The sequence below is a fragment of the Papilio xuthus genome, unplaced genomic scaffold (genome assembly GCF_000836235.2).
Source record: "Papilio xuthus unplaced genomic scaffold, Pxut_1.1 DF824655.1, whole genome shotgun sequence".
Taxonomy (NCBI): Eukaryota; Metazoa; Arthropoda; class Insecta; order Lepidoptera; family Papilionidae; genus Papilio; species Papilio xuthus.
The window spans coordinates 2,280,462-2,303,622 of record NW_013533994.1 but is presented as its reverse complement, the minus strand read 5'-3'; the positions used below and the strand labels follow the sequence as shown (position 1 = coordinate 2,303,622).

The following is a 23,161-nucleotide window of genomic DNA, read 5'->3' as shown; positions in this document are numbered from 1 at the left end:
GCATATATTTATTTATTTATATATGTAGAACATAGTCTGGAAGAACATATAGGCCACTAATATTTTTTTTTAATCCAGCTCCGACAGATAGTCTTCTGATAAATTTAACACAGAGAAAAGAAATAAAGAAACAAAAAAAAATAGTTTTACCTTCGAATAGCGTCTCAGAGAACTGATTAATATAAGCTCTGAGTGCGGCAAAGAGATGTTTGTACAGGGTTTCACTCTGTGGCAAGTGTAGCAGTTTGAGGTAGGGCTTGGCGGCCGCGCCCTCCGCCACGCCCACGTGCTTCATGAAAAGACAGGCGCGGTCGATGATCGCCAGACCCACTTCCGTAGCCAAACAACCAGCAGTCAACACCGCGTGCTCCGACATCGCTTCCAATTCTAAAACATACAAACATATTAACAAAGAATACTAGACTTACGTTTTATACAATTCCACCTTATCTTATCTCACAATTTTTACAAATTAACTGAAAAATTGTAATAACTTTGTAGCTGTATTCCTCTATATTCTATATTCCTCTGTCCACATAGTTAAATTAAAATGTTTTTAATATTATAAATGCGAATGTTTAGACGGACGGACGGACGGCTGTATGGATCTCGATGAAATATGAAATAGATGTAGAACAGTCTGGAAGAACTGGCTACCTGTGGTCTCGGAAATGTATACAGTTTTCGTGGGATATGTCTGATTCGCGTGGTTTCAAGTCGCGGGCAAAAACTAGTGGTTTTTAGTTATAAATTAAGCGCCAGTTCCATTTACCTGTGGTTACCGTGGCGTTGACTAGATTCTCTCTATTAACTGTGTTATTCTTCTCCACTATAATCGGAGGTTCCTTAGAGAAGTCAGGAGGACTCATCCTTGCTGGTAAAGTTCGCGCTTTCACTGGTTTAGGTTTTCCATTACAATCGGGCGTCGGCACTTTTAATTCTGATAATATTTTATTTTTACCAACATATTGAAATTGTTCAGCGCATATTCTGAAATACAAAAATACATATTAAAGACTATTCCATACTCAATAATAATATGAATGTTTAGATGGATGGATGGATGTTTGAAGGTATCTCCAGAACGCCGTATCGGATCTGGCAGAAATTTGGTATAAATAAAGGTTTTTTTTTTAAATCCGCGCGGACGGAGTCGAGGACGACATCTACTCAATGTATACATAGTATTTTGGCAACAGTTTTATAAGTATTTCGACAGTTTCTCCACAATTACAATGTAACTTACTCTAAAACATTAAAGAAAGACTGCTGCTGCGCTTGCGTGTGTGTCCTCCACCACTCTATAAGTCTATCTTCGTCCAAATATTTGAGAACAAAGAGAAAACACAAGAGAACATCGCGCACCTCTTCGGGGGACATCACTCCGAATCTGGACAGACAGCACGCAACATAAATAACTCGCACAACCCATTGTTAGTATATAATGGCGACAAACTTCTTGAACTTTCTCTTAATCGTACTATATTACTAATACTATAAATGTTATTAGGTATCTCCGAAACAACTAAATAGATCTGGGTGATTTAAGCATAGATGTAGAACAATGTCAGGAAGGTCACATATACTACTAATTACGTTTTCTTTTTAATTCCTCGCGGACAGAGTCGCGGGTGACAGTTAGTCGAATATAAAAGGAATGTTTTGTTTGTTGGATGTAATAATTACTTAATGTATATAAGTATGATACCTCATTTCAAGGAATATTTTTTTTAATTTCAGTATGTCTTGCGCATTTTTAAATAGCGTCTAGTTACAAGGGCTAGTACTATCCTAGCTAGCTATTAACTGAATTAATTTAATATTCCAACAATCTACGAAATATGTCTAAAAAAAACTTGCTATAACAAAGTATCACGTACAAGAAGTTTGTCGTCGAGTTAGCTGAATAACAATTACCGATTAACTTGATCACCAATATCGCTCAAATCCAACTTCGTATTCCTCGGTAAGGAATCTCCGCCGGACATAGTGGATACCGACTCGAGAGAACTTTGAGATATGTTATTTGTGTTTTCTACAAAAAACCATTTTACCCATTAACGTTAACACACCAGCATTTAATACCTATTTCCACTAAGCGGGTAGACTGCGCAATTGTCAGTCGCCCCCGTGATAGTGGAAATTGGATCTTAGTTAAAGAAGCAATTATCCCAAATAACATTTTAAAAAGCAAAATACTTTATGATAGCCCAAAAAAAAACACCATACCTTTTCCATACATGTTAGTTGACTGTATATTTGGTGGTTCTTTGAAATGTGTTGAATTTCTAATAGGGGTGTGATCAAAATGTAAGGTCAATCTGTTTCGTCTCGGAGTACTGTTGGCAGAGGTGACATCTTTCTGTGTACTGTTCAATATTGAGGTGGCGGTAGCGTCCCCATCCACTTTGTCATCGCCGTTCTCTAATACTGGACTAGCCAATGATTTTGTCACTAATCGATGAGCGTTATCTGTGCAAAAATATTTTATTCATCATCATCAGCTACACATTTCCACCGAGGGAATCGAAGCCTACCCTATGTTAGGGTTGACTATGCCATAGTGAACCACGCTGGTTGGTTGATTTCACACATATCTTTGAATTTCTTCGCAGATATGTACAGGTTGAATCATGATGATTTCCTTCACCGTAAGAACGTTGAATAAATAAACACATACAGTACATATGTAAATCGCAAATTGATAAACACATTGGTACATGGCGGGATTCGAACCCAGGTCCCGCACATTGCAAATCAAATGCTTAACCCCTGAGTCACCGACGCTCTTTTATTTAGAAATGTTTCATTACAGATGTATGTACTGTAAAATATCCCAATGGTAACATTAAATGACGTTTGCCAAAGTAATAGGATGTTCACGACAATTCGTCTGGTAAAACTTCAAATATTTACATAGAACATGTGTGAGTTCATTTTAAAGTGGTCAACGTACCAAGTACAATGGTGAGCCAGGGAGCGTAGAGCTGCGCGAGGCGGGCGCGCGCCTGCCGCGTGCGGTAGCGGTCATCGTGCTCGTGCTTGGTGAGCAGCGCGCGCAGCACGCCCAGCGCACTGCGCCGCTTCTGTGGAGCCTCGCGCAACGATTGTTCTATCTGAAAGGATATCAAGAGCCTTAAGAAGTATAGATTGATATTCAGAGTTAACAATGATAGACTTCTGCAACAGGAGATGTCTGTAGCACGTATAGGCTCGCTTGATGTAATGCCACGACCCCACAGAAGACACGACTTAAGTGTCAGTCTGATGAGTGTGGTGTCAGAGGCCTAATTTTAGCCTCCTTTTAGAGTCCTCCTCTGTTCCCACTATTTTTTTTGAAGACCAGGTTGGATTTGACGAATTTGTTTCTGTAGGAATAGCACAAATCAATTATTTACCTGTTTTAAAAGGATCCCAGCAAGGAAATGCCTCATAATAAAATCATCAGTGAGTTTTAATTTAGCTGGATCTGTTGAAAATGATATTAAAGTCATTTCGACAATACAAAAAAATTATTAATTTAAAAAATAATATATCTTCAAACAAACCTTCATCGCTATCTTTAAACAGTTTGTTAGCTTGCAAGGGGAGGTTAAAAGGTACGAAATGTTCATGTGAACAAATCGTTTGTAAAAAAGTAAATTTAAAATCGAACAGTGCCTTTGGATCGCATGACTTAAATTTGTCGAGATATTTCTTTATTTGCCGGAAAACAAAACCTCGATCCATGAACGAAAGACATGACTGAAACAAGATTATATTTTAAAATTAATATAAATAACTTAGAAAATGATTGTGCTATATATTATAAAACTGTTTTACCTTTAGGAATAAAGCGAGATTCTTGTTAAATATATGAGTCTGCATCGGTTGCTGTAAAATATACGAAGGTTCGACAACTGTCACAAGTTTGTCAATATTTTCTAACAAATCCGAGTGGAATCTTTCATGTCGTGACATCTGAAAATTTTAAATACATTTAAAGCATTTGTTTGATAAGTAAATAAATGTAACTTTCATCATCTTCAGCTCACTATACGTCCCCACCGAGGGGCTCAGAGCCTACCCTAATTTAAGGGTGACTAGACCATAGTCAACCACGCTATGCGGGTTGGTTGACTTCACACATATCTTTGAATTTCTTCTCATTTTTTTTCCTTCACCGTAAGAACGTCAAATAAATGTACATATGTAAATCGAAATTCGAAAAAACACACGGTACATGGCGGGATTCGAACCCAGGTCCTGCAGATTGCAAGTCAAGTGCTTGACCCTTGAGCCACCGACGCTCTAATGTAACGTTAATTAAGAAATACTTTGAAATTTCTACAAATGATAATTAACTTTATGGTCCTTCGAGCAAGACAATAAAGAATGTAGTAAGCATACATATTTTATTTACATACTAGCTGTCGGCGGTGACTTTAACCGCGCGAAATTAAAAATAAATCTAATAATAAATATAGGTTATGTAGTGATAGTAAAGCTACCCAACAGTAAAAGATTTTTTCAAATAGGTTCAGTAGTTTCGAAGCCTATACAATAAACGAAGAAATAATTTGTTTTTTAATATTAGTGTAGATTACCTTAATTCTTCCGGTATTTATAAGATATTGTGCCATACTCTTTATGATAATATCAAAGAAAAAGTTTGAATACTGCATAAACTTTTGTCCGAGCAAGAAATCTTGTTGATTTGGATCTATGAACATGTGAAGTGGCGCTGTCAGCACTGTGTGCAATTTAAATTCAACACAGTTGAACACATACTGGAAGAAAAACAATACAAGCATTAAAATATTAACATGATAATGTTAGAAACACAACTGTAACCCAGAGGGGTAGACAGAGAGGCCAAACGAACCTCCACAATCAACTTTTCGCTCTTTCAGGAGACGGAACAAATCGGGTGGCGAGCAACGTCGCCGCCTTTTTCCCGGAAATTTTACACATATCTTTGAATTTGGTTGCTGATATGTGGTGATGTTTTTGTTCACCGTAAGAACGTCGGACAAATGTACATTTGTAAATAAAAATAAAAATTGCTACATGCCGGGATTCAAACCCAGGTCCTACAGAGTGCAAGTCAAAAGCTTAATCCCTGAGCTACCGACGCTCTAATGTTAAATCCTATTAAATATTATTGAAATACCTTCACATAGCTGTCAAGTAAATCTTTCCTTCCATAATCGTGGATCATGTGGACGAATTGGACAATCAATTTCACAATTTGATAGCCCATATCATGTGAGTAGCCCTTTTCAACTGTCTGTTAATAAAAATAAGTACATGAAATTACAATAAAAATAAAATTATAAATTTATCTAATTAAAAATAAATCCTTACCATAAGCTCGAACAGTTGATTAAATATTGTCGGTAAGAATGCAATAAGAGAGCTAAGTTTGATAGCGTGCGCGGATTTGAGTGCGTTGGTGACGTCATTCCAGGGGGGTGGTGAAGGGGAGGTGGGGGGAGAGTTGCTCTTTATCAACCTCTCCGCGTGAGTGAACAAGTTGTGAAGGTGCATGTCTCTTGTCACCACTGTGGAGTCGAGCACCAGTTGGCATCTAAATAGTTGTTTCTCGCCTTCAACCCACACTACTTCTGGTCCTGTGTTCTGAAAACAAACATTGTCTTTAGTATTATACTATTAATAAAAAGAATTGAAGATAAAATAAGTACAAGGATAAATCATTGCTTACCCCTTTACCAAGTCCAAGAGGTTGGATAGAAAGATATCCAGATGGCAGATGTGTCGCTATTGGTAGATTTATAATCTCTTCTATTAATTTGTCATTTTTTATTAACGGCACCCAGGCATACCTAAAATTAAACAGTATATATCTATTGGTAACATGTTAATAGTATAAAACATATAACAACTAGCTGTTGCCCTCGAAAGCGTTCGCGCAGAAATACAAATTAGTAGCCTGTGCAAATTTCAGCGATATCCGTTGAACCGTCCTGGAGGTACCTACCTCCTAAGAAATATCCATCCAACCATCCATTCATCCAAACCTTTTTTATTTATATTATCAGTTAGATTGCTATTAACATTTTGTGTTAGTGGTGTGTGTATATATTTTTAAATTTTACAATCTAAAACTTACCCGATACATGTTTCAACATTAGTATCATTTTTCTTGGTCAGATCACATGAAATATGATGGAATATGAAGAGAAGATGATGCTTGGTGGTGATAGTGGCGGGCAGCCGTATTTTGGCTTCATCACACCAGCTCGGGTTAGCGTTGTGATGGAGCACCGAGCAGCGGTATTGAGATATCATTCCTGTACGACCGTATATCACCTGAAATTGATAACATATACGATATTAACTTATTAAGCCCATAAATGTCAAACACAGCAGGAAATATCATTGCAATATTAAGGAAATATATTATTTTTCCTTCATTCATTCACAAAATTGTGACTAACAAATACAGATAACAGAAGAAATGGTTCCGAGAGTTTATCTTTAAAGGTTAATTTTGACATAAGCCGGAATCGTACGTACAACCCTCGGGCCTCGCGTCAGAGCGAGACAGACATATGGGAATACATGAGAGCGCTATACCGCTACTGACGTCATCGCCGCACAGTTCGAACTGTACGTACGATTCCGATTTACGATGATGTATAAAGAAACCTTAACTTTTATTAGCAAGTTTCAAAGCTAAGCTAAGCTAAGCGATTAAAGTATAAAAATATTCGTCTTTAAGAATTGTGGATATATTGAAGTATAATTTGCTTATATCCTAACTAGATTCGCAAATACATACAAAATTATTATACAAAATCATAACTAACCTGTAAAGGTTTATTATCTCCCGTATCATTATCTCTGAATTCAATAGAGCAGGCAATATTCCTCGCACGTGCGAACACTTTCTGAGACTCGAATATCAGATACAACGGCCGTACGTACAAATGGTGTATGTACGCTGCGTACGGCTGCTCGGGTTCGATATTCAACGTCGCCAGTTCTAACGTAAGCGGCAATGCAGGCGGCAGTGGAAAAGGTTTCAATGCTGCGTACGAACTTGTCATACAATCTAGGGAAAGAATGGATTATTTAGGCAACTAAAATGATAGTATAACATTCAAAAAAAGATCATGAAAATTGTTGGCTATTTTAATGTTATTTTATTGTATAATACGCCAATGGCACTCTTCAAGTACAGCTTTCTCATATAAAATATCATATTACGACTTACTATGGTCGTGGAACAATTTTTAAGGAGCAATTACTACATAATTAATTAAAAGGCTGTATGCTACTTACTTGGTATAGGTTCATTGCTATGTTGTATATTAATACTAAGCCATCCAGGTACCACTGTCAGCTTGGATAATTTCTCAGGCTTCCTATAGTCCGATAGAATTTTAAGCAAATCTTCATCTGACATTTTATTAGGTTCCTGTCGGTATATGGCGGGAAATTCTGGCGTCGTATCCAAATCATTACTGTAAAGTCTGCAAAATTATACAGAAAATTAGTATTATTATGCAGAAATATAAAGTAACATGAATAGTAATATGATGTAAGTACAAAAACATATCACTTTCTCAGTCATACTCTAAAGAAATATATTGCCATCTCTGTCTATTCTTTGAAGAAATATATTTCTATCTCTGTCTACTCTTTGAGGTAAGATATTACCGTCTCTGTCTACTGTTTGATGTAACATAGATAGCAATATTATTTTTCTTTACATATTAATTCTGTGGGAACCTATAGCTTAAGATATTACCTGAATAAAGGTTTAGCAGCCCAAGCGAAAGGCATCCTATAATTTCCAACGCGATTCGCATACGCTTGCACGGTTTTATGAACTTTTAGACCAAGTCGCGGATCTTTGGTTGCCTTCAAATATGGCTCTAAAACTTGGCTCACGTGGCCTTGAAGGATTTTGTCAATTTTCACAACTAGGAACAACTCTGGATGGGGATTATTCACTGATAAAACCACCTGAAAATTAAAATACATTACAAAAATGTTCATCCATACATTTTTATCCATACATAAAGATAACATTGTCTTCCTTAAGTATTACTGTTTATATAATGATTACTAATTATTAATTTTCTGGTATAAAAATTGTAATAAGTTTTTATAAGGTATGAATACCTGTTTCTTGGACTTGAACCACTCTTCAGATATTTGTTTGACATCTAACTTGACGTCATAACTAAAGTTTTCTACCAGTGACTTTGTGCACTCGGTGTCTTTGAGCAGATCAGCCACAGCCGGATGGTTGAGGTCGAAGTGGAAGTCTTCAGTGAGCTTGCAGCCGCTCCTCGCGTCATACAGCGCGAGATGCGTGTAGTACGGCTCCACTTGGCACAGTAGCTCCTTATCGCCATCTATCGGCGCTTGGAGGCGAAACTTTAAACTCTCACATTTGAGCAAAATTCTTTGACCAAAGTGTTCTCTGAAATTTTTAATTAGTTATTATATCATTTTACAGAATTACTTTTCGTGATTAACTAATGTATTACAAAGAGCAATTATAGGTATTTTTTATGTTAGACTGACTAGATAAAGATAATAAAAATACTCGTACTTGAAAGGTTCTAATTGTGGTTCTGGTGAAGGTGTCCGTTTGTATGGTAGATAGAATATATTTGATCTACATTCGTTCCTCGCCGCCGCTATAGACATATCAGTTTCCCTCGAGTACCTCATGAGGAGCGGGTTCATACTTTGTTCCAGGCCCTTCAGGGTTCCGTAAGTAGGAGGAGGAGGTTCCGCAGTTAGAGATATATCCGCATCTAAAAAGGTTATTTTATTTGCCGTAAACTCAAAACCTGATCTTTTCACCTTTAAAAGCTAGATAACATTTAAGTAATTCTTATTAACAATGACCCAGAAAACATCCAATTAAATTTAGAATTCATATCTCCGAGTGCAGACACTATTAACGAAATATTGTTATTTTCGACATACACTAGTTTGACCTTGTGCTGTCTAATGATAGATTTATACGATTGTCTGTTTCGTATAAAAGAAAATAGGTATTCATTACAACTCCGTGGAGTTTTGTTTGTAAACTAATTCTGACCATGTCCTTAAACATTTAAAAACTAAAAATCCTACATCATGTAGGTATATGAGAAGAATCGGACCAAAGTTAATGTTTTTTTTCTATAACAGGAAAATAATTATTTATTAGGGTTTTTTATACCGGTACATTTAATCTGTGTGATAGTGATAATTTAAAATTAAACAGAATTATTTGTCACGATCTTATGTCACGCCGCCACTTGTGACGATGCTGAAAAAAAAATAACAAAGGACCTTACCTTTGTCTAATATTTCTTCTGCTTGACTATTATCTTGACTATTCTTTTTCAACGCAGCCTTGAAAGCGTTTATCCATTCGTTCATTTCTTCCTCATTTTCCGTCGCAAAAGTGTACCCTTTATTTGCGGCCATACGTAATTCGAAACAATATCGTCCACGTTTCGTGTTCTACAAATAAAAGTCGATGTTTAAAATTGATTCGCATTGCAATGAAAACAAAGGGAATCAACACTTACTCTAACAACATCGGAACAAAAGTCCATAACGATGGTAAGTTTGGTGTCAGTTTTCTTATCATCTTTGTATACTTCGAGAATGTAGGCTCCGTCCGCTTCTCTGACCATTGAGCAATATCGTTTCTTGAAAGATTTCGAGGCAAGATTACTAAATATTCTATCTGAGCCGATTTCGGGTCCTTTAAGTAGATACCCTTCTTTGGTTCCAATATCCACTTTGGCTGCTTGAGCTTCATTATCACTTTCATTTTCCGCGTCTATATCATACACTTCCTCACTCAATTTATTGTCTACGAGTCTGTTCGGAAAAAATTAAAAATTACTTGTTGTTTAATTAAGTGTTGTTATGTTTATCATCAAAAGAATAAATTTGTCTAAATTAAGCATTTTAAAAACCTTGAAGTTTGTAAATAAATGAAAGATGTTAGTAACTAATCTGCAAGGTAAAGAACATTTGTAGATAATTCTTTTGATAAGCAGTCATTGAGTTATATTACCGTTAATCTTCTTACTGTATCTTACTAATATTATTATATAAATGGGAATGTTCAGATGGATAGATGGATGAATGAATGTTTTTAAAGGTATCTCGAGAACGGCTGTATAGATTTTCCTGAAATTTGACACGTTGAACATAGTCTAGAAAAACACAGGCTACTAATAATGTTTTTTTTAATTCCGCGCGGACGGAGATGCGGTCGACCGCTAGTTTATAAATAAAAAAAATCTGACATCCGTAATATTCGTCTAATAGAACTCTAAGGATTGTTATGTCTTTAACATCCTTGTTATTCGTTCATTACTTTGGAATTTTATAACATAGAATTATTTTTCTTCGGATAGTCATATCCACTATGTATTCTATAGACGTGTTACGTTTATGACAACAAAATTGCATTAGTTTAAGCTATACAATGCATCGTAAGACAATGGGAAGCCCTACGACAAAATCATACGTCACTATTAAGAATAAATTTGCTCAATACTAGTGAATAATATTTCGTGTTACAGGAAATAACAATACAAAGTTTGATAACGGTCGAGGAAACATTAACAATTTGAAAAAAAAAAATCCTATCATGGCCGTGTACTATGTTAATTGTTTCGCTAATAAGCAAATGAGCTGATATGTCGAAAGTTAACGCTTTTGTAGCATTCTTTTTGTGTATCAGTGATGTATAATAGAATGGAGCGTAAACCATATAATTTATAACAATAGAACGAACAGACTAGGTACGATAAATATGTTTTACAATTTAAAATATTCTATTTTTGTAACGGTGTAATACTAGCAAGGATTTAAAGGGTTTTTAAACATTCATATCGTATTTTTCAATTGCCAAAACATGTAGAAACATATCGTTTATATGTGTTTATTCAAAGAGATTGTGAGGGCTGACAAAATTTTTAAATACAATTCTTTTGGCAGTATAGACACATGATTAGATATTTCATTGACTATACAACCCTATGAAATTCTCTTTTGGAGAATCTTTAAAGTTGCTCTATACCAAACAGAGCGGATCCACGTGGTCAGTGCATATAATTTTCGGCCGTCAATTACTGTATTGCGCAAATTACGTCCCGGCTTCAAGGAAATCTTCATAACAGAGCTTATATCTGGAGGTCACGGCCGGTGTACTTCGCAATATTTTATATTCCATAACCGTTGCATTGTAATGTTTGTAGCACAACTTATCAAACGAATGACTTTACTCTAAAAGCGGTTATTTAAATAATGTTAGTCTGACGTCATAGTTATGACCATTATGAATTTAAATAGGCGTTTCATTGTGTACCATCAGATAAAGAATCCTACGAAACTGATAAGCTAATTCCGACCGGAAGTTTACAAACACATTTACGTAAAAGTCTCAATATTTATTCTCATACATAAGTATTTGTACTTTCTCTACATTATTTACTAACCATTACCATCTATGTATTAATCGTGAAGCCAGACCTCGTCGGCTAGTCGGTGGCTCGGACAGAAATCATTTGCGATACAGTTATAAGTTCAGTAAAAACGCATACCGACGTAATGATCCCTGCGCCATTGCGCAGATTGAAATACGAACGAGATTACTTATTCAATCAATCCTCTACTTTTAATGAAATTGTACATAGCATATTTTACGTTAATTCTAGCAACATTAAAAAAACAGTATATTTATTAGAAGGTAAAATTTTAAATAAATGAGTATAAAATGATTTCTATGATTTCTAAATTTTTCATTCAAATTTGAAGAAAAAAATAAAAAACGGTAATACCGAAAAATAGCACCTAAATCTTGTAATTGAAAATATTTATAAAACACTCACAGTACAGCTAACAATTGTCTAGCAACAATATAGAGTTAACAACACCTAAGTACTAACCTTGGCAAATTGAGACATGTTCCCGAATAGCTGTTGTATTTGTAATGTATGAGATTCCAGCTTGAGGCATAGCTGAGGAGTGCCTGGCGTGTAAGTAGGGGACATGTGGCCGCTGTCCTCACATCCGGCACAGCTGTTGTTACCGTTCTCCATCGTCTTGGCAAGACTACACTCTATATACATTCAAAATAGTCTATAAGTGCTAATTATATACTGTACAACAAATTACATAATTTAACATGTGTTTAATATTATATTATAATTTAAAATTTAAAAAAAAATATACACATTCCATTTAATATTTACAATTAAAGCGATTATTTAATTACAATAGATAAAATATTAAATAAAATAGTTATTAATAGGCAAATATAGATAAAGCAACTTACAGAGACGTCATCAGTAGGATATAAGAGTATATCCCTGAGAGGATCACTGAGCAATAAGGTTTTGTTCTCCTGAATGTATTGTTCAAAATCTAAGACAGTAGTTTTGTTAGCAAGTATATTCTGAAATAATAATAAATGTTTCTGTGAATAAATAAATAAAAATAATGCGAGTATATAAATGTTGCATTGAATAAGAGCTTCTGATCTAAGGTTAGGCTTCTACTGATGCCAGATTTACAATCAAATAATGAAGAACGAAGTCTTTATTTATACAATTGGATTTAATAAAGATACAAATACAATTAACCAATTGAAGAACTCAAAAAATTTAAAATGTAAATTTTTTATTCTTAAATTATTTTACCAAAAAATACAAACCATATTAAACAAGTTATAAATTTGTAGGAAATTTTGAATGCTTGATGTAAAACTCTTTCTGCAGAAGCTTAACAAAGAGTTTAGTGTTAATTGTATAACATAATATCTGTCTATGACTTAATGTTATTATCTGATATCAAAACAAGGCCCTGCTTTGACAATACTAGACACAGAATAAATGTTATATAAACATTATAAACAAATTAACAGAACAATACAAAGTTACTATTGTATAATATGTGTCACCATAAAATTACATCAAATAATTATCATAGAAAACAATTATCAATTAATAAAATTTTAGCATCTAATGAAAATTATGTTAATTAAAAAAAATTATATTTCAGGACCGAAAATTCAATCTTTACAATTTTTGTCTTTCTGTCTGTCTGTCCACAAATCCGCGTTTGTTTTTTTTTAAAACCAATTTAGATGGTATTTTCACCGAAAGGTAGGTGATGTGTGTGGAAAACTTAGGTAATTTTTTCAATTCTGCACAGACGTAGTAACGGGCGACAGCTAGTCATTTTTAAATTGTTATTGTTTTGCGTGTTTGGTTCGTAACATTATTTAGTAATAACATATGTTACAATTTTTAATTATGTATATCATATATTTATATACGTTGGGTAAATATTTTATAAAGTGCAACTTTTTGAAATAAACATACAATGTCATATATATATAGATGCATTTTTTAAAATAAATCCATACTTAGTATTGTCATTACAAGATATTCAACTAGCGCAAATGAAAGTTTCGGACATAATTCATAAAAAATCTATCAAAGTGAAGGAACTTGTTTAACGTGAAATATAAAAATTTGAATCATAATATATCCAACATATTCCTAATTTTATATGGAAAAATACATAAAACGGATTAAAATGATACAAATGTTTACCTCATATTCAGCGCCATTCTTTTTTGCTTTAGAATTGACAGGGGGCATATTGAATTAAAGTGACACACTGCATATGCAATATTTTTTATTTTAATATTTCTTGTTCACTTATTTACATTTTGAACACGTCGAACAACATTCACAACACCAAACGCCGAAAAATTCTAATGAGAGCGAAAAACGATATGACAGAAGGCGGTGGCATTGACGCAAGTTAAGATTGCCAGTTCCCTTAGACCGGTATAGAGTATAGAACAGGTTGACTTTTTGCAACTTAAATGTTGCCATAAATAAAGTAGTTTGAAGAGTTTGAATGTAAAAAAAAATTAAATAATTTCTTTTCCTTCAACTGTGTAAAAAATCTTATGATACATTCAAAAAGTTTTTGAATAATCGCCTCACAACAATAAGTACCGTTCCTTTCCTAGATAAGTATTTTAATTAATTAATTTATAGAGATTACTATGGTATATTGATCTGAGGTACTTTAGCAGAGGAAAGGCCTTTTTTACTGTTGTAAGTAAAGGGATTATAATCACAGTACAACAATAGTTGGGTTTGATGCTTGTTTTAAGAAATAAAAAACGGTAGTAGGTTAAAAAGGTTTTCATTTTGTAATTTTCAATACAAGTTCTTTTTAATACAGTTGTTGGTTTACGAATCTCACCTTTAGCTACGTATATTACACACAATATTCTACAAACGTACATTTATAGTAAACATTTAACAACCATCCTTATATTAAAATAGAAAAGGTGGGAAGATATAATTTATTCACACTTTTAAATATTAGAATTGTCATATTATTATTATATTTTTCGGGTACACATTCGGCGTCACTTGCAATATAATAGAGAGCCAAAAAAAAGCAATGACAAGACAGGGTCGTTATAATTCACGAAACGTAGTAAGTTAATAAGTTTGAAACTTTTTAAGTTTGGTAATATCATCCGATTACAAATTATGAATACATATTACAAACGTACTCCAATACAGAAGTATACAATAGTCCTTAAAGCAACATGTAAATGGATATTACAATATACATACTTTATTTTAGTGCAAAAAACTATAAAAAAATTATATTATGCAATCGTAACTATATACAATTAATATAAATAAATTATGATTGAGGTAGGTGTTCCATTTACTTCTACCTCATCAGTCATTTGTAGGTAACTTTGTACCTACGTGAACAAATACATACACATCTTTATTTATCGCTGATTTTGTTGAGAATTTGTATAAGTTGTACTTTTTTGTTTAATTAAAGTTAATCTTCACATATTGTATACTTATACTAACACATCTATTAACAAACAATTTACACTTAATTTAAACAAAAGTAATAAGTAGGAAATAATTTCAATTTTTTAATTTAACATTATTTTTATTTCCTATTTTTTACATTTACAGTGTGAAAATCAATTATAGCTATATTTCTTTACATTTTGGTATGTTTTATGGCACAATTTATTTAGATACATAAACATATCCGCACGAATATATAATATTTGTGGATATCCAAAGGTAACAATTCGACGTGTTGGATATTATTTGCATAGATTTATTATGAAGAAAAAAATATCACACTTAAAATTGAGTATTAATTTCTTAGAGTCCTTCTTCATTTGATAGTCGTTACATTGACGTTAAAATATGCTCTAGCAAAGAGATTAACCATTGCTATTTCGCGGCGGGTACTGAGATTGTTCGCCATCATGATTTTGGTCCAGCGCCTGCGCCGAATGACGTAGGACATATTGCGAGCTTGACGGTAAAACCGACGGTCAAGTATATTCCTCCTCATCGTCCTCGTCCTCGCTGAAGTCGGATTCCGGATCGGGATCCGGGAGCGGCTGGAAATAGTTGACGGGTGGGTTCCGCGCTGGCACCAGGTATCCGAGAGAATCTTGAGGAGGCGCGGGGGGTCGCGGTAAACGCATTTGAGTAGTTGTGCCTCCCGCTTCCGCCGCCGCCTTCAACTTGCTACAGATTTCGTCGAAGCCGATTCTATTGCGAGGATCTTCCTCCCAGCAGGCGCGCATCAATTCACACGCAAATATAGGACAATCCTCCGGTGGGACTAGAACTATACCATTTAAAATTAATTTGGTAGCCTCGTCATTATTATGACCGTAGAATGGTTGTTTGCCGCGACTGTAGATCTCCCAAAGCACGACCCCATACGACCAGACGTCCGATTCGTGAGTGAAGCGCGCGTAAACTATACTCTCTGGAGACATCCACCGTACAGGCATAGGTCTTTCTCCTCCCATTTTGTAGTAATCGCAGGTGTAGACGTCCCGAGACATACCGAAATCAGCAATTTTAACGGCTAGATGTGCTCCGACCAAGCAGTTCCTGGCCGCGAGATCTCGATGTACGAACCGACGGGCGGCGAGGTACTGCATTCCGAGTGCTACTTGCAGAGCTACATGCAGCAAGCTCGGCTTGTCCAGTGTCGGCCCAGATCTCCCGCCACCTCGGGAACCCCGTAACACGCCTGCTAAGTCTCCCCATTCCATATATTCGAAGACCATCCAAGGACTTGCACTGATATCATCTGTGAATAAAATAATTAACAAAACATTATTTTTTAATTTTATAAATAGAATAAAAACATTATAATATAAATATATACATTACCTCTGTATACAACTCCTACAAGACTTAAAATATTGGGATGTCGGAATGCGGACATTATGGAGACTTCTCTGACGAAGTCCTCTTCAGCGCTACGCCCAGCGCTCTCTTTCAGCACTTTGATGGCTACGACTTGTTCGCCGCTGTTTGTTCTCAGAACTCCTGTAAAAATAAATTCATTCATTAAATGCACGATGAAGACTATGAACACATAAACATTTGGAAATTCAATTTGCAATATGTAATAGTAAATTTTATCACTTTCATTTTATTTTTATTTTTATTTCATTTATTGTTTTATGGTAAAAATACCAACCTTTATGTACTTTCCCGAAGCAGCCCTCCCCGACTTCCTCCAAGAAGGTCAACGCCTTGCGGTCGAGCAGAGGCACTTGTGGCTCGCTGTCGTCGTTGCGCCGTGTGCCCGGCGAGCCCGGAGCCGCTCCGCACACGCCGTACTGCGGGTTCGTTATATACCGTTCAGCAAGCAGTGGTTCCCCAGGTCTGATACGCTACAAACACAATCTCAGCTATTTTGGGGCGATTCACGGAAAAGTGAAGTAAAATAGCTGTAGAAAATAGTAGCATGTACTCTCAAATGGTACCATTTGAGAGTTTTTAAATTGTAAAATGTGAATCTCTGATAAAATGGGATATAATTAGAATTGATAAGTATTTGATGACCATTTTTGGTGCATGAATATGAAATCGAAATTTTAACATAGCAACTGGTCGTGACGCGTGGTAAGCAGATGGTTAAAATAACGTTTTATGAACCAATGTAAATAAATAATTTACATTTTCTCATTACACACTAGGAATTATAGTTGCGTTCTTACCGGTTTTACTTTTCGGTCGACAGGGCACATACGTCTTCTAACATAGAGGAAAATGGCCGAAGCTATTAGGAAGAGGAGAAGTGCACCGCCGACCATCACTCCAATTAGTATGTGCTCATTGGTGCCAATGTTGCCGCCAGGTTTCACAAACGAAGTATCACCCAAAGGAGACTCCGAAAACTCTTCGCTGCTCACAAGGGATTTTGGGGACTGTTAAAAAAAATTTAACTTAACAAAATTACTAGATACTAAATAGGATAGAATAGAGACTAGATAAAATGTTAGAACTACTATTATACAGAAGTTAAAATCTTTAGACTTTTATTAAAATAAATAAGTAATCCATATTTATTTATGTTGACGTAAACGACAAAATTCATTATGATGTCGTGTATAATATAAGGGTAGGCGAAAAAAAAGCATGTATTAATCAAGTTCATCTATTTTTTTGCACGTCCCCCAATTTGCAGGACGTTGTCAATGTTATCGCCGGAGCTATATGAATATTTATCAGTCGCTATGGAAAAGCACTGATTTCGTTTACCATTCTGACGCCAATGGATCTCAAAATCAATACACAGTGATAAAGTTAATCAAAACACTGAGTTAAAATATGAGTCATATGAAAACCTTCGAAACTATGTAAACTTCCTTATCCAATTTTTAATTTAGTACTTAGTTATTGTAAGTGAACAAATTAAAATGGGTTGAATCTGTCCTTTGGATGTATGAATAAGGAATTGATTGTATAAGACTTCTAGTTGTTGCCCGCGACTCTGTCCGCGCAGATAAAAAAAAGATAGTAGCCTATGTGTTCTTCCAAGCTAAGATCTAAATCTATGCCAAATAACAGCGAGATCCATTGAGCCGTTCCGGAGATAACTTCAAACAAACATCTGTACATCCAACTATCCAGCTAAACATTCATATTTATAATATTAGTAAGAAGAAGATGTCTCTAACCTGTGCAGCTGAAGGTGGCAGTACATGTCTTCCATCAGTCGAGCTATTCGACGTTAGAGGTGGGATGATGTTGTGTATCGCAATCGGACTCAGTGGTACTGAAACACAACACAAAATATATGACTAACATTCTTTTAATCAAGAAGACAGAAGGAATTAGTATTGGTATCAATTAATTTTATCTATCTCACGTCACTTGTTACATTTAATTTTGATTTACAATAGCCATAATATCAACAATACCAACGATTCCATTGTTATTTGCAAGAGTTAGAAAGAAAATCCGACACTGTGCCGGTGTATCGGCGCAAATCAATCTGACACTTGACTTGGTAACGAAAGCGCGACATGCTCCAAATGATTCTATTATAACATTCTAAAATTTAAAAAGTCAGCTCTTGGAAATGTGGCTTAACATTAACAATGGTACAGTCATAAACAACAGCTCTTAAGAATAACCGGTAGTGATCTGATTTAATTTTATTCGTTAATTATTTTCATCAAACAGTACGCGGATACGAGAGTTTGTTATTCTATCGTGTACATTGCCAAACACAAGGCCCCACCCTGCGTACAGCTGAGCAGTTAAAAATATGCAAATGTTTTGTATTCGCAATCAATGTACGCAATTCGTAATAAATTGTTACCTTAACTGTTTATAAATAAAGAACTTGAAGCGAAACTCAGCCAAATGATAGTGAAATTACCATAAATAATAACTGCAAGCAACATTATTCATCCAGTCGATCATTAAACGATTGAAATATTGATTGTTATTTATGTTACGTGAAATCTTGACTGCGAATAGAATATTACAATAATTCAAAATTATAATTGAAAATGTATGTACTTAACTAAGTAATCATTATGAAGACTCGAGGTGAGTGGACTTTATCATAAGTCCAAAGTAATACAGGCCCAAACCAATAAGTACGAGTATGTTTTTAATAAAAAAATATGACAAATAACAATATTATGGTCGTCCTTTTAACTTTATAACCAAACTTATTTAATTAATTTAAGCTTACATCCGTTCAATTAAGAATAATTAATACTATAGTGTTTAAGCTTTAAGTCGGAAAATTAACGATAGCGAAACTTATACATTGATTTAGTAGATAAATATACAACTATTATGTTATATTTAAAAAGTAAATTAATTAAAAATTTAAATTATGTTTACGGAGTAAAAAAGCATCAATTAATTAATTAATTAATTAATGATTCCTTTATTGCATGGAAAAATACGTGCTGTTTCTATAATTACCGATGCTACGCGGGCACTTCAAGTCATCCTTGGCGGGTTCAGCGTTTGATGTGCAAATGCAGTAGTGTACTGTACTGTTGAACTGAATGCAAGCCGCATCCTCCGGGCACGAAGTCAGGTCACAACCACCCTGGATGAATTTAACTGGAAACAAATTAAATTTTATACAAAAAAATTCTCGTATCACAATGTTAGTTACCATACTCTAACGGCTTGACCGATGTTTATAAAATTTAATATGCATATTCAATATGTCTGAGAATAGTCTACTATAGCTAGTATTTTCAAGACCTCGCTGAAATTTGGCATAGATGTAGAACATAGCCTGAAAGAACACATGGCTTCGTATTAAGTTTTTTTTTAATTCCTCGCGGACGGAGTCGCGGGCGACAGCTAGTCATCTTATATTTTTTTTGTTTAACAACAATTTTTAAAGAATCTAACTGCCGCCTTCCTACTTAAGCAAACCTTAAGAGTATATTAAGAAAATATTTCTTACTCGTAGAGTTCTGTTGCGACGCGGGCACCGTAGGTCGAGCCTCCTCCCTTGCAACCCTCGCGAGCTTCGCGCCATTCTTCCGCTGCGGCTACAACAAACAAATGATTGTTTACGACTTTACAAACAACAATTCCTTTAGTAATAAATAAAGGAATGTGAACGTTATTTATGAGTTGAGGTAATTATTCTAGACATCGGATTAAAAAGGCACGAAGGCGTCTTCTCGTTGCTCGTCGTACATGCCAAATAGCTTTTAAACATCTGATTCCTGACATTAATTACAATACATCATCATATTAATTACAATGCGCACGTTTTAAGTCTTATGTATTTACATAGACTGAGTTACCTATAAATTTAAAATTCATCGAGTTTGAATTTTACATAAAATATAACGTTCATGTCATTCAAAATGTGACAAAATCCTCAAATTCTCTACATTTTGAAATCTTTGAACTTTTCATCCTTTTTTTATGCATTTAAAGGTTGGCAATGAAGTTGTAATCTTTCCATATTTGCTGATACATATATGTGCAGTTATAACTACTTACTAAAAAGTAAATCTACAAATTGATTTCTGAATGCATATTAAATTGCTTCAAATTACTAACTCTACATTTTTGTAGTGCTTTAAGTCCTGATATTGCTGTTGCTTTTATTCATCTATACATTTAAAACACAGAGCTTAAAAAATGTAGAGCGGAGTGTAAACGATCTCGTTAGTTATTGTCTCGATTCCAATGGTTATAAATTTTTAATGTTTTGAGTACAGGCTATTGTTTGGTAATGCAACTTCGATCGTGTCGTTCAGTTGCTAATTGAAATTTATGTGATATTTGCAAATCAATTGCAACATATAAATCATTAAATTTATTGCAACCAAACTGATAATGGGGTTACTAGTCGTTCGTAAGTCAAAGGTATGTTTATATGTTATTAATTTATATATGTTATTATTATTTCAATGCAATTATAATTATGTTATACAACATAAATGTTGTCGATGTATTTAAGGCTCGTTAGAAAACTGGTGTGTTTTCCCCAATTTAGTTTAGTTCGATCGTTTGCTCGGATAACTTTTCTGACAGTGTAAAAGGTAGGTTATTTTGTTTTGACTATTCATATTTTCCATTATGTATATTTACTTTCAGAGTAACGTCCCTGGAGTAAGTTAAACTGAACTTATCTATATATACAAAAGAAAGTCGTGTTAGCTACACTATTTATAACTCAAGAACGGCTTTACCGAAATGGCTGAAAATTGGTGAGGAGGTAGCCTAGAGCCAGGAGACGGACATAGGATACTATTTATTATTTTTTTTTCGAATTTATGCCTTGAAGAGCTGCTTTTTATTTAACTTACTAATAATATAATATAAATGTGAATGTTTAGATGGATGTGATGTGGATGGATGGATGGGTGCGTTACACTAATTAAGTTTTTTTATATATTCACGCGGACGGAGTCGCGGGCGACAGCTAGTTTTAAGATAAAAAAGTTGATTGACAGTTACGATCACTTACAATCTGCTGCTACACTTTTTAAAACCCAAAAAAAAATTATCGCCTAGATAAGCTTAAGGTCAGAGAATACCCTTGTCAGAAACACATGATACTAACACCTCGGAATAAAAACAAACATTAATTTAGTTGATATAAATTAAATTGAGTTTGGTTCTGGCATTTATTTTTCTAAATGAGAAAAATATCTCATTATCAAAAAATCGTTGAATTTTCTCGAAATTTTGATATTTAAAAAAAAACCTCAATAATTTAGTTATATTACTAAAATAAGTATTATAGTAGAGAGTGTTATCTGTGCAGCGTTTGAGATGTTCTGTTGAGTTATTTTGAACATGTTATCGACGTGCGGCCGTTGCTTCGAGCAATAACATCTATCAAAATATACGAGTATTGTACTTTCATGAGAATATGAACAGCAATAACGTCGAAAATATTGTCATTCAGTAATATTTAAAATATCGAGTTAAGTAATTATTGACTTATGACTTATCGTCCTACGTGCCCATTGTAAGAGGGAATCCATGGTGCGCCACCATCTTGCTCTATTCTGCATTCTGTTCAGTAGTTTAGTTCCGGATCGTATCAGCCCAGGCGTTTTCACATCCGCCGCCGGCACGTTTGTTTTGTCCGGCCACGTTTTTTTTGTTCCTGCATTTGAAAATGTATATATTTTGAAGACGCGATGAAATTAATTTATAAAACAATATTGGTTGTATGTTAATCTCATTTCAATTGTGATACAGTTTTGGGGAGATTACGGAATATAACATTTTCTCGCTTTTCTCGTAGTAATGCCGTTTTTGTATTATTTATCAAACACAATCTAAGTTATTACTTTGCTCTATACCTAAGTATTAGGTCTAGCATGGTTAACTAAGGTCTAGTCACCTAAAGATAAGCTATGAAACCTCGAGTTGACATCATAAAGTCAACAATAATATTGTTCAATGCAAACATGATACGTATGTATGTAGATACAGCATGGTCCGTGGAAAACGGAACTTGAATAGATTTTGATGTTTGTCCTGAAATCTCATTTCGTAGTTTGAACTGTGATTGCGTTGGTTACACGTGGCATCGAGGTGAATTATACTGCGAACTGATAGGAAGCTATACAAGTTTGTTTTATAACTTTTATGCGAAAACATGGATACAATTTTGTTTGGTGTGTTGTGAATTGTTCGCGGGTTTGAAACAATGAAAGTTTTTATAATTTCATGACAAAGCCAGGTCAAGTTTAAGGTCAATGGAGACGATCATCAGGTTTGATGGTTCAGTATTCAGTGTGGGTAGAATGTTGTTCAGTCGTAATAAGATACTCATGATAAACATTCATGTATCTTTATTTCAATTGAATATTCGTTGTTAGAAACTTAACAACCATAAAATTGGTATAAAGCGCTATTATGAATACGGCAACATGAATTTACGAGCGTTCAAAGGGCGTGTAACAAAATCCATATTCTTAGATTGCAGGGTGTGTTGCACAAGACAGCATTCATCTGACGGCTGGTTAACGAGTCGTTTCATTGTGGTGGCCGAGTGAAATGTGATCGAATCCGGAACGACGAGAGACCACTCGACAGCGTTGCAACATGCAGCCTCAGTACTTCGCTTTGTGCTCGTAGAATACTTATTATCATGCAATATTTTCGTATAATCATATCTATAATCATAATCAGAGAAGTCTAACTCAAACTGAATAGTGTTCCAGCTCTGAATAATTTGTAACAAGATTTATTCTTGTCTAGTTTGTGAGATTTTGTAGGCTCCATTCCTTTCCGTGTTCTCTTTTTTAATTGAATAAAACGTATTATTTGAATGTTTT

At 34.6% G+C, this 23,161-nt stretch overlaps 2 protein-coding genes across 3 annotated transcripts in view; both read right to left on the bottom strand.

Moving 5' to 3' along the window:
* Positions 1-13,809, bottom strand: part of Ziz (dedicator of cytokinesis protein Ziz) — a 32,031-nt gene extending 18,222 nt beyond the window's left edge. Inside the window, exons 1-24 of the mRNA XM_013325770.1 lie at positions 13,596-13,809; positions 12,314-12,433; positions 11,925-12,097; positions 9,546-9,843; positions 9,309-9,477; positions 8,570-8,777; positions 8,134-8,437; positions 7,757-7,974; positions 7,288-7,478; positions 6,813-7,057; positions 6,113-6,312; positions 5,705-5,825; positions 5,347-5,619; positions 5,153-5,269; positions 4,587-4,769; positions 3,823-3,960; positions 3,549-3,744; positions 3,399-3,469; positions 2,957-3,116; positions 2,230-2,472; positions 1,918-2,035; positions 1,247-1,390; positions 773-990; positions 151-387 (exon numbers count right to left, since the gene is read on the bottom strand). Coding sequence (XP_013181224.1) covers positions 151-387; positions 773-990; positions 1,247-1,390; positions 1,918-2,035; positions 2,230-2,472; positions 2,957-3,116; positions 3,399-3,469; positions 3,549-3,744; positions 3,823-3,960; positions 4,587-4,769; positions 5,153-5,269; positions 5,347-5,619; positions 5,705-5,825; positions 6,113-6,312; positions 6,813-7,057; positions 7,288-7,478; positions 7,757-7,974; positions 8,134-8,437; positions 8,570-8,777; positions 9,309-9,477; positions 9,546-9,843; positions 11,925-12,097; positions 12,314-12,433; positions 13,596-13,643 — 4,393 coding nt within the window. The 5' untranslated portion in view covers positions 13,644-13,809. The remainder of the gene's footprint in view (positions 1-150; positions 388-772; positions 991-1,246; positions 1,391-1,917; positions 2,036-2,229; positions 2,473-2,956; positions 3,117-3,398; positions 3,470-3,548; positions 3,745-3,822; positions 3,961-4,586; positions 4,770-5,152; positions 5,270-5,346; positions 5,620-5,704; positions 5,826-6,112; positions 6,313-6,812; positions 7,058-7,287; positions 7,479-7,756; positions 7,975-8,133; positions 8,438-8,569; positions 8,778-9,308; positions 9,478-9,545; positions 9,844-11,924; positions 12,098-12,313; positions 12,434-13,595) is intronic.
* Positions 13,810-15,039: 1,230 nt separating this feature from the next.
* Positions 15,040-23,161, bottom strand: part of LOC106127749 (BDNF/NT-3 growth factors receptor) — a 33,156-nt gene continuing 25,034 nt past the window's right edge. Inside the window, exons 2-8 of one of the 2 annotated variants that reach the window (XM_013325980.1) lie at positions 19,810-19,897; positions 19,311-19,454; positions 18,044-18,141; positions 17,081-17,290; positions 16,558-16,699; positions 16,245-16,403; positions 15,040-16,161 (exon numbers count right to left, since the gene is read on the bottom strand). In XM_013325980.1, coding sequence (XP_013181434.1) covers positions 15,386-16,161; positions 16,245-16,403; positions 16,558-16,699; positions 17,081-17,290; positions 18,044-18,141; positions 19,311-19,454; positions 19,810-19,897 — 1,617 coding nt within the window. In that variant the 3' untranslated portion in view covers positions 15,040-15,385. Of the gene's footprint in view, positions 16,162-16,244; positions 16,404-16,557; positions 16,754-17,080; positions 17,291-18,043; positions 18,142-19,310; positions 19,455-19,809; positions 19,898-23,161 lie in introns of both variants that reach the window. The other variant, XM_013325979.1, reaches the window with a different exon arrangement.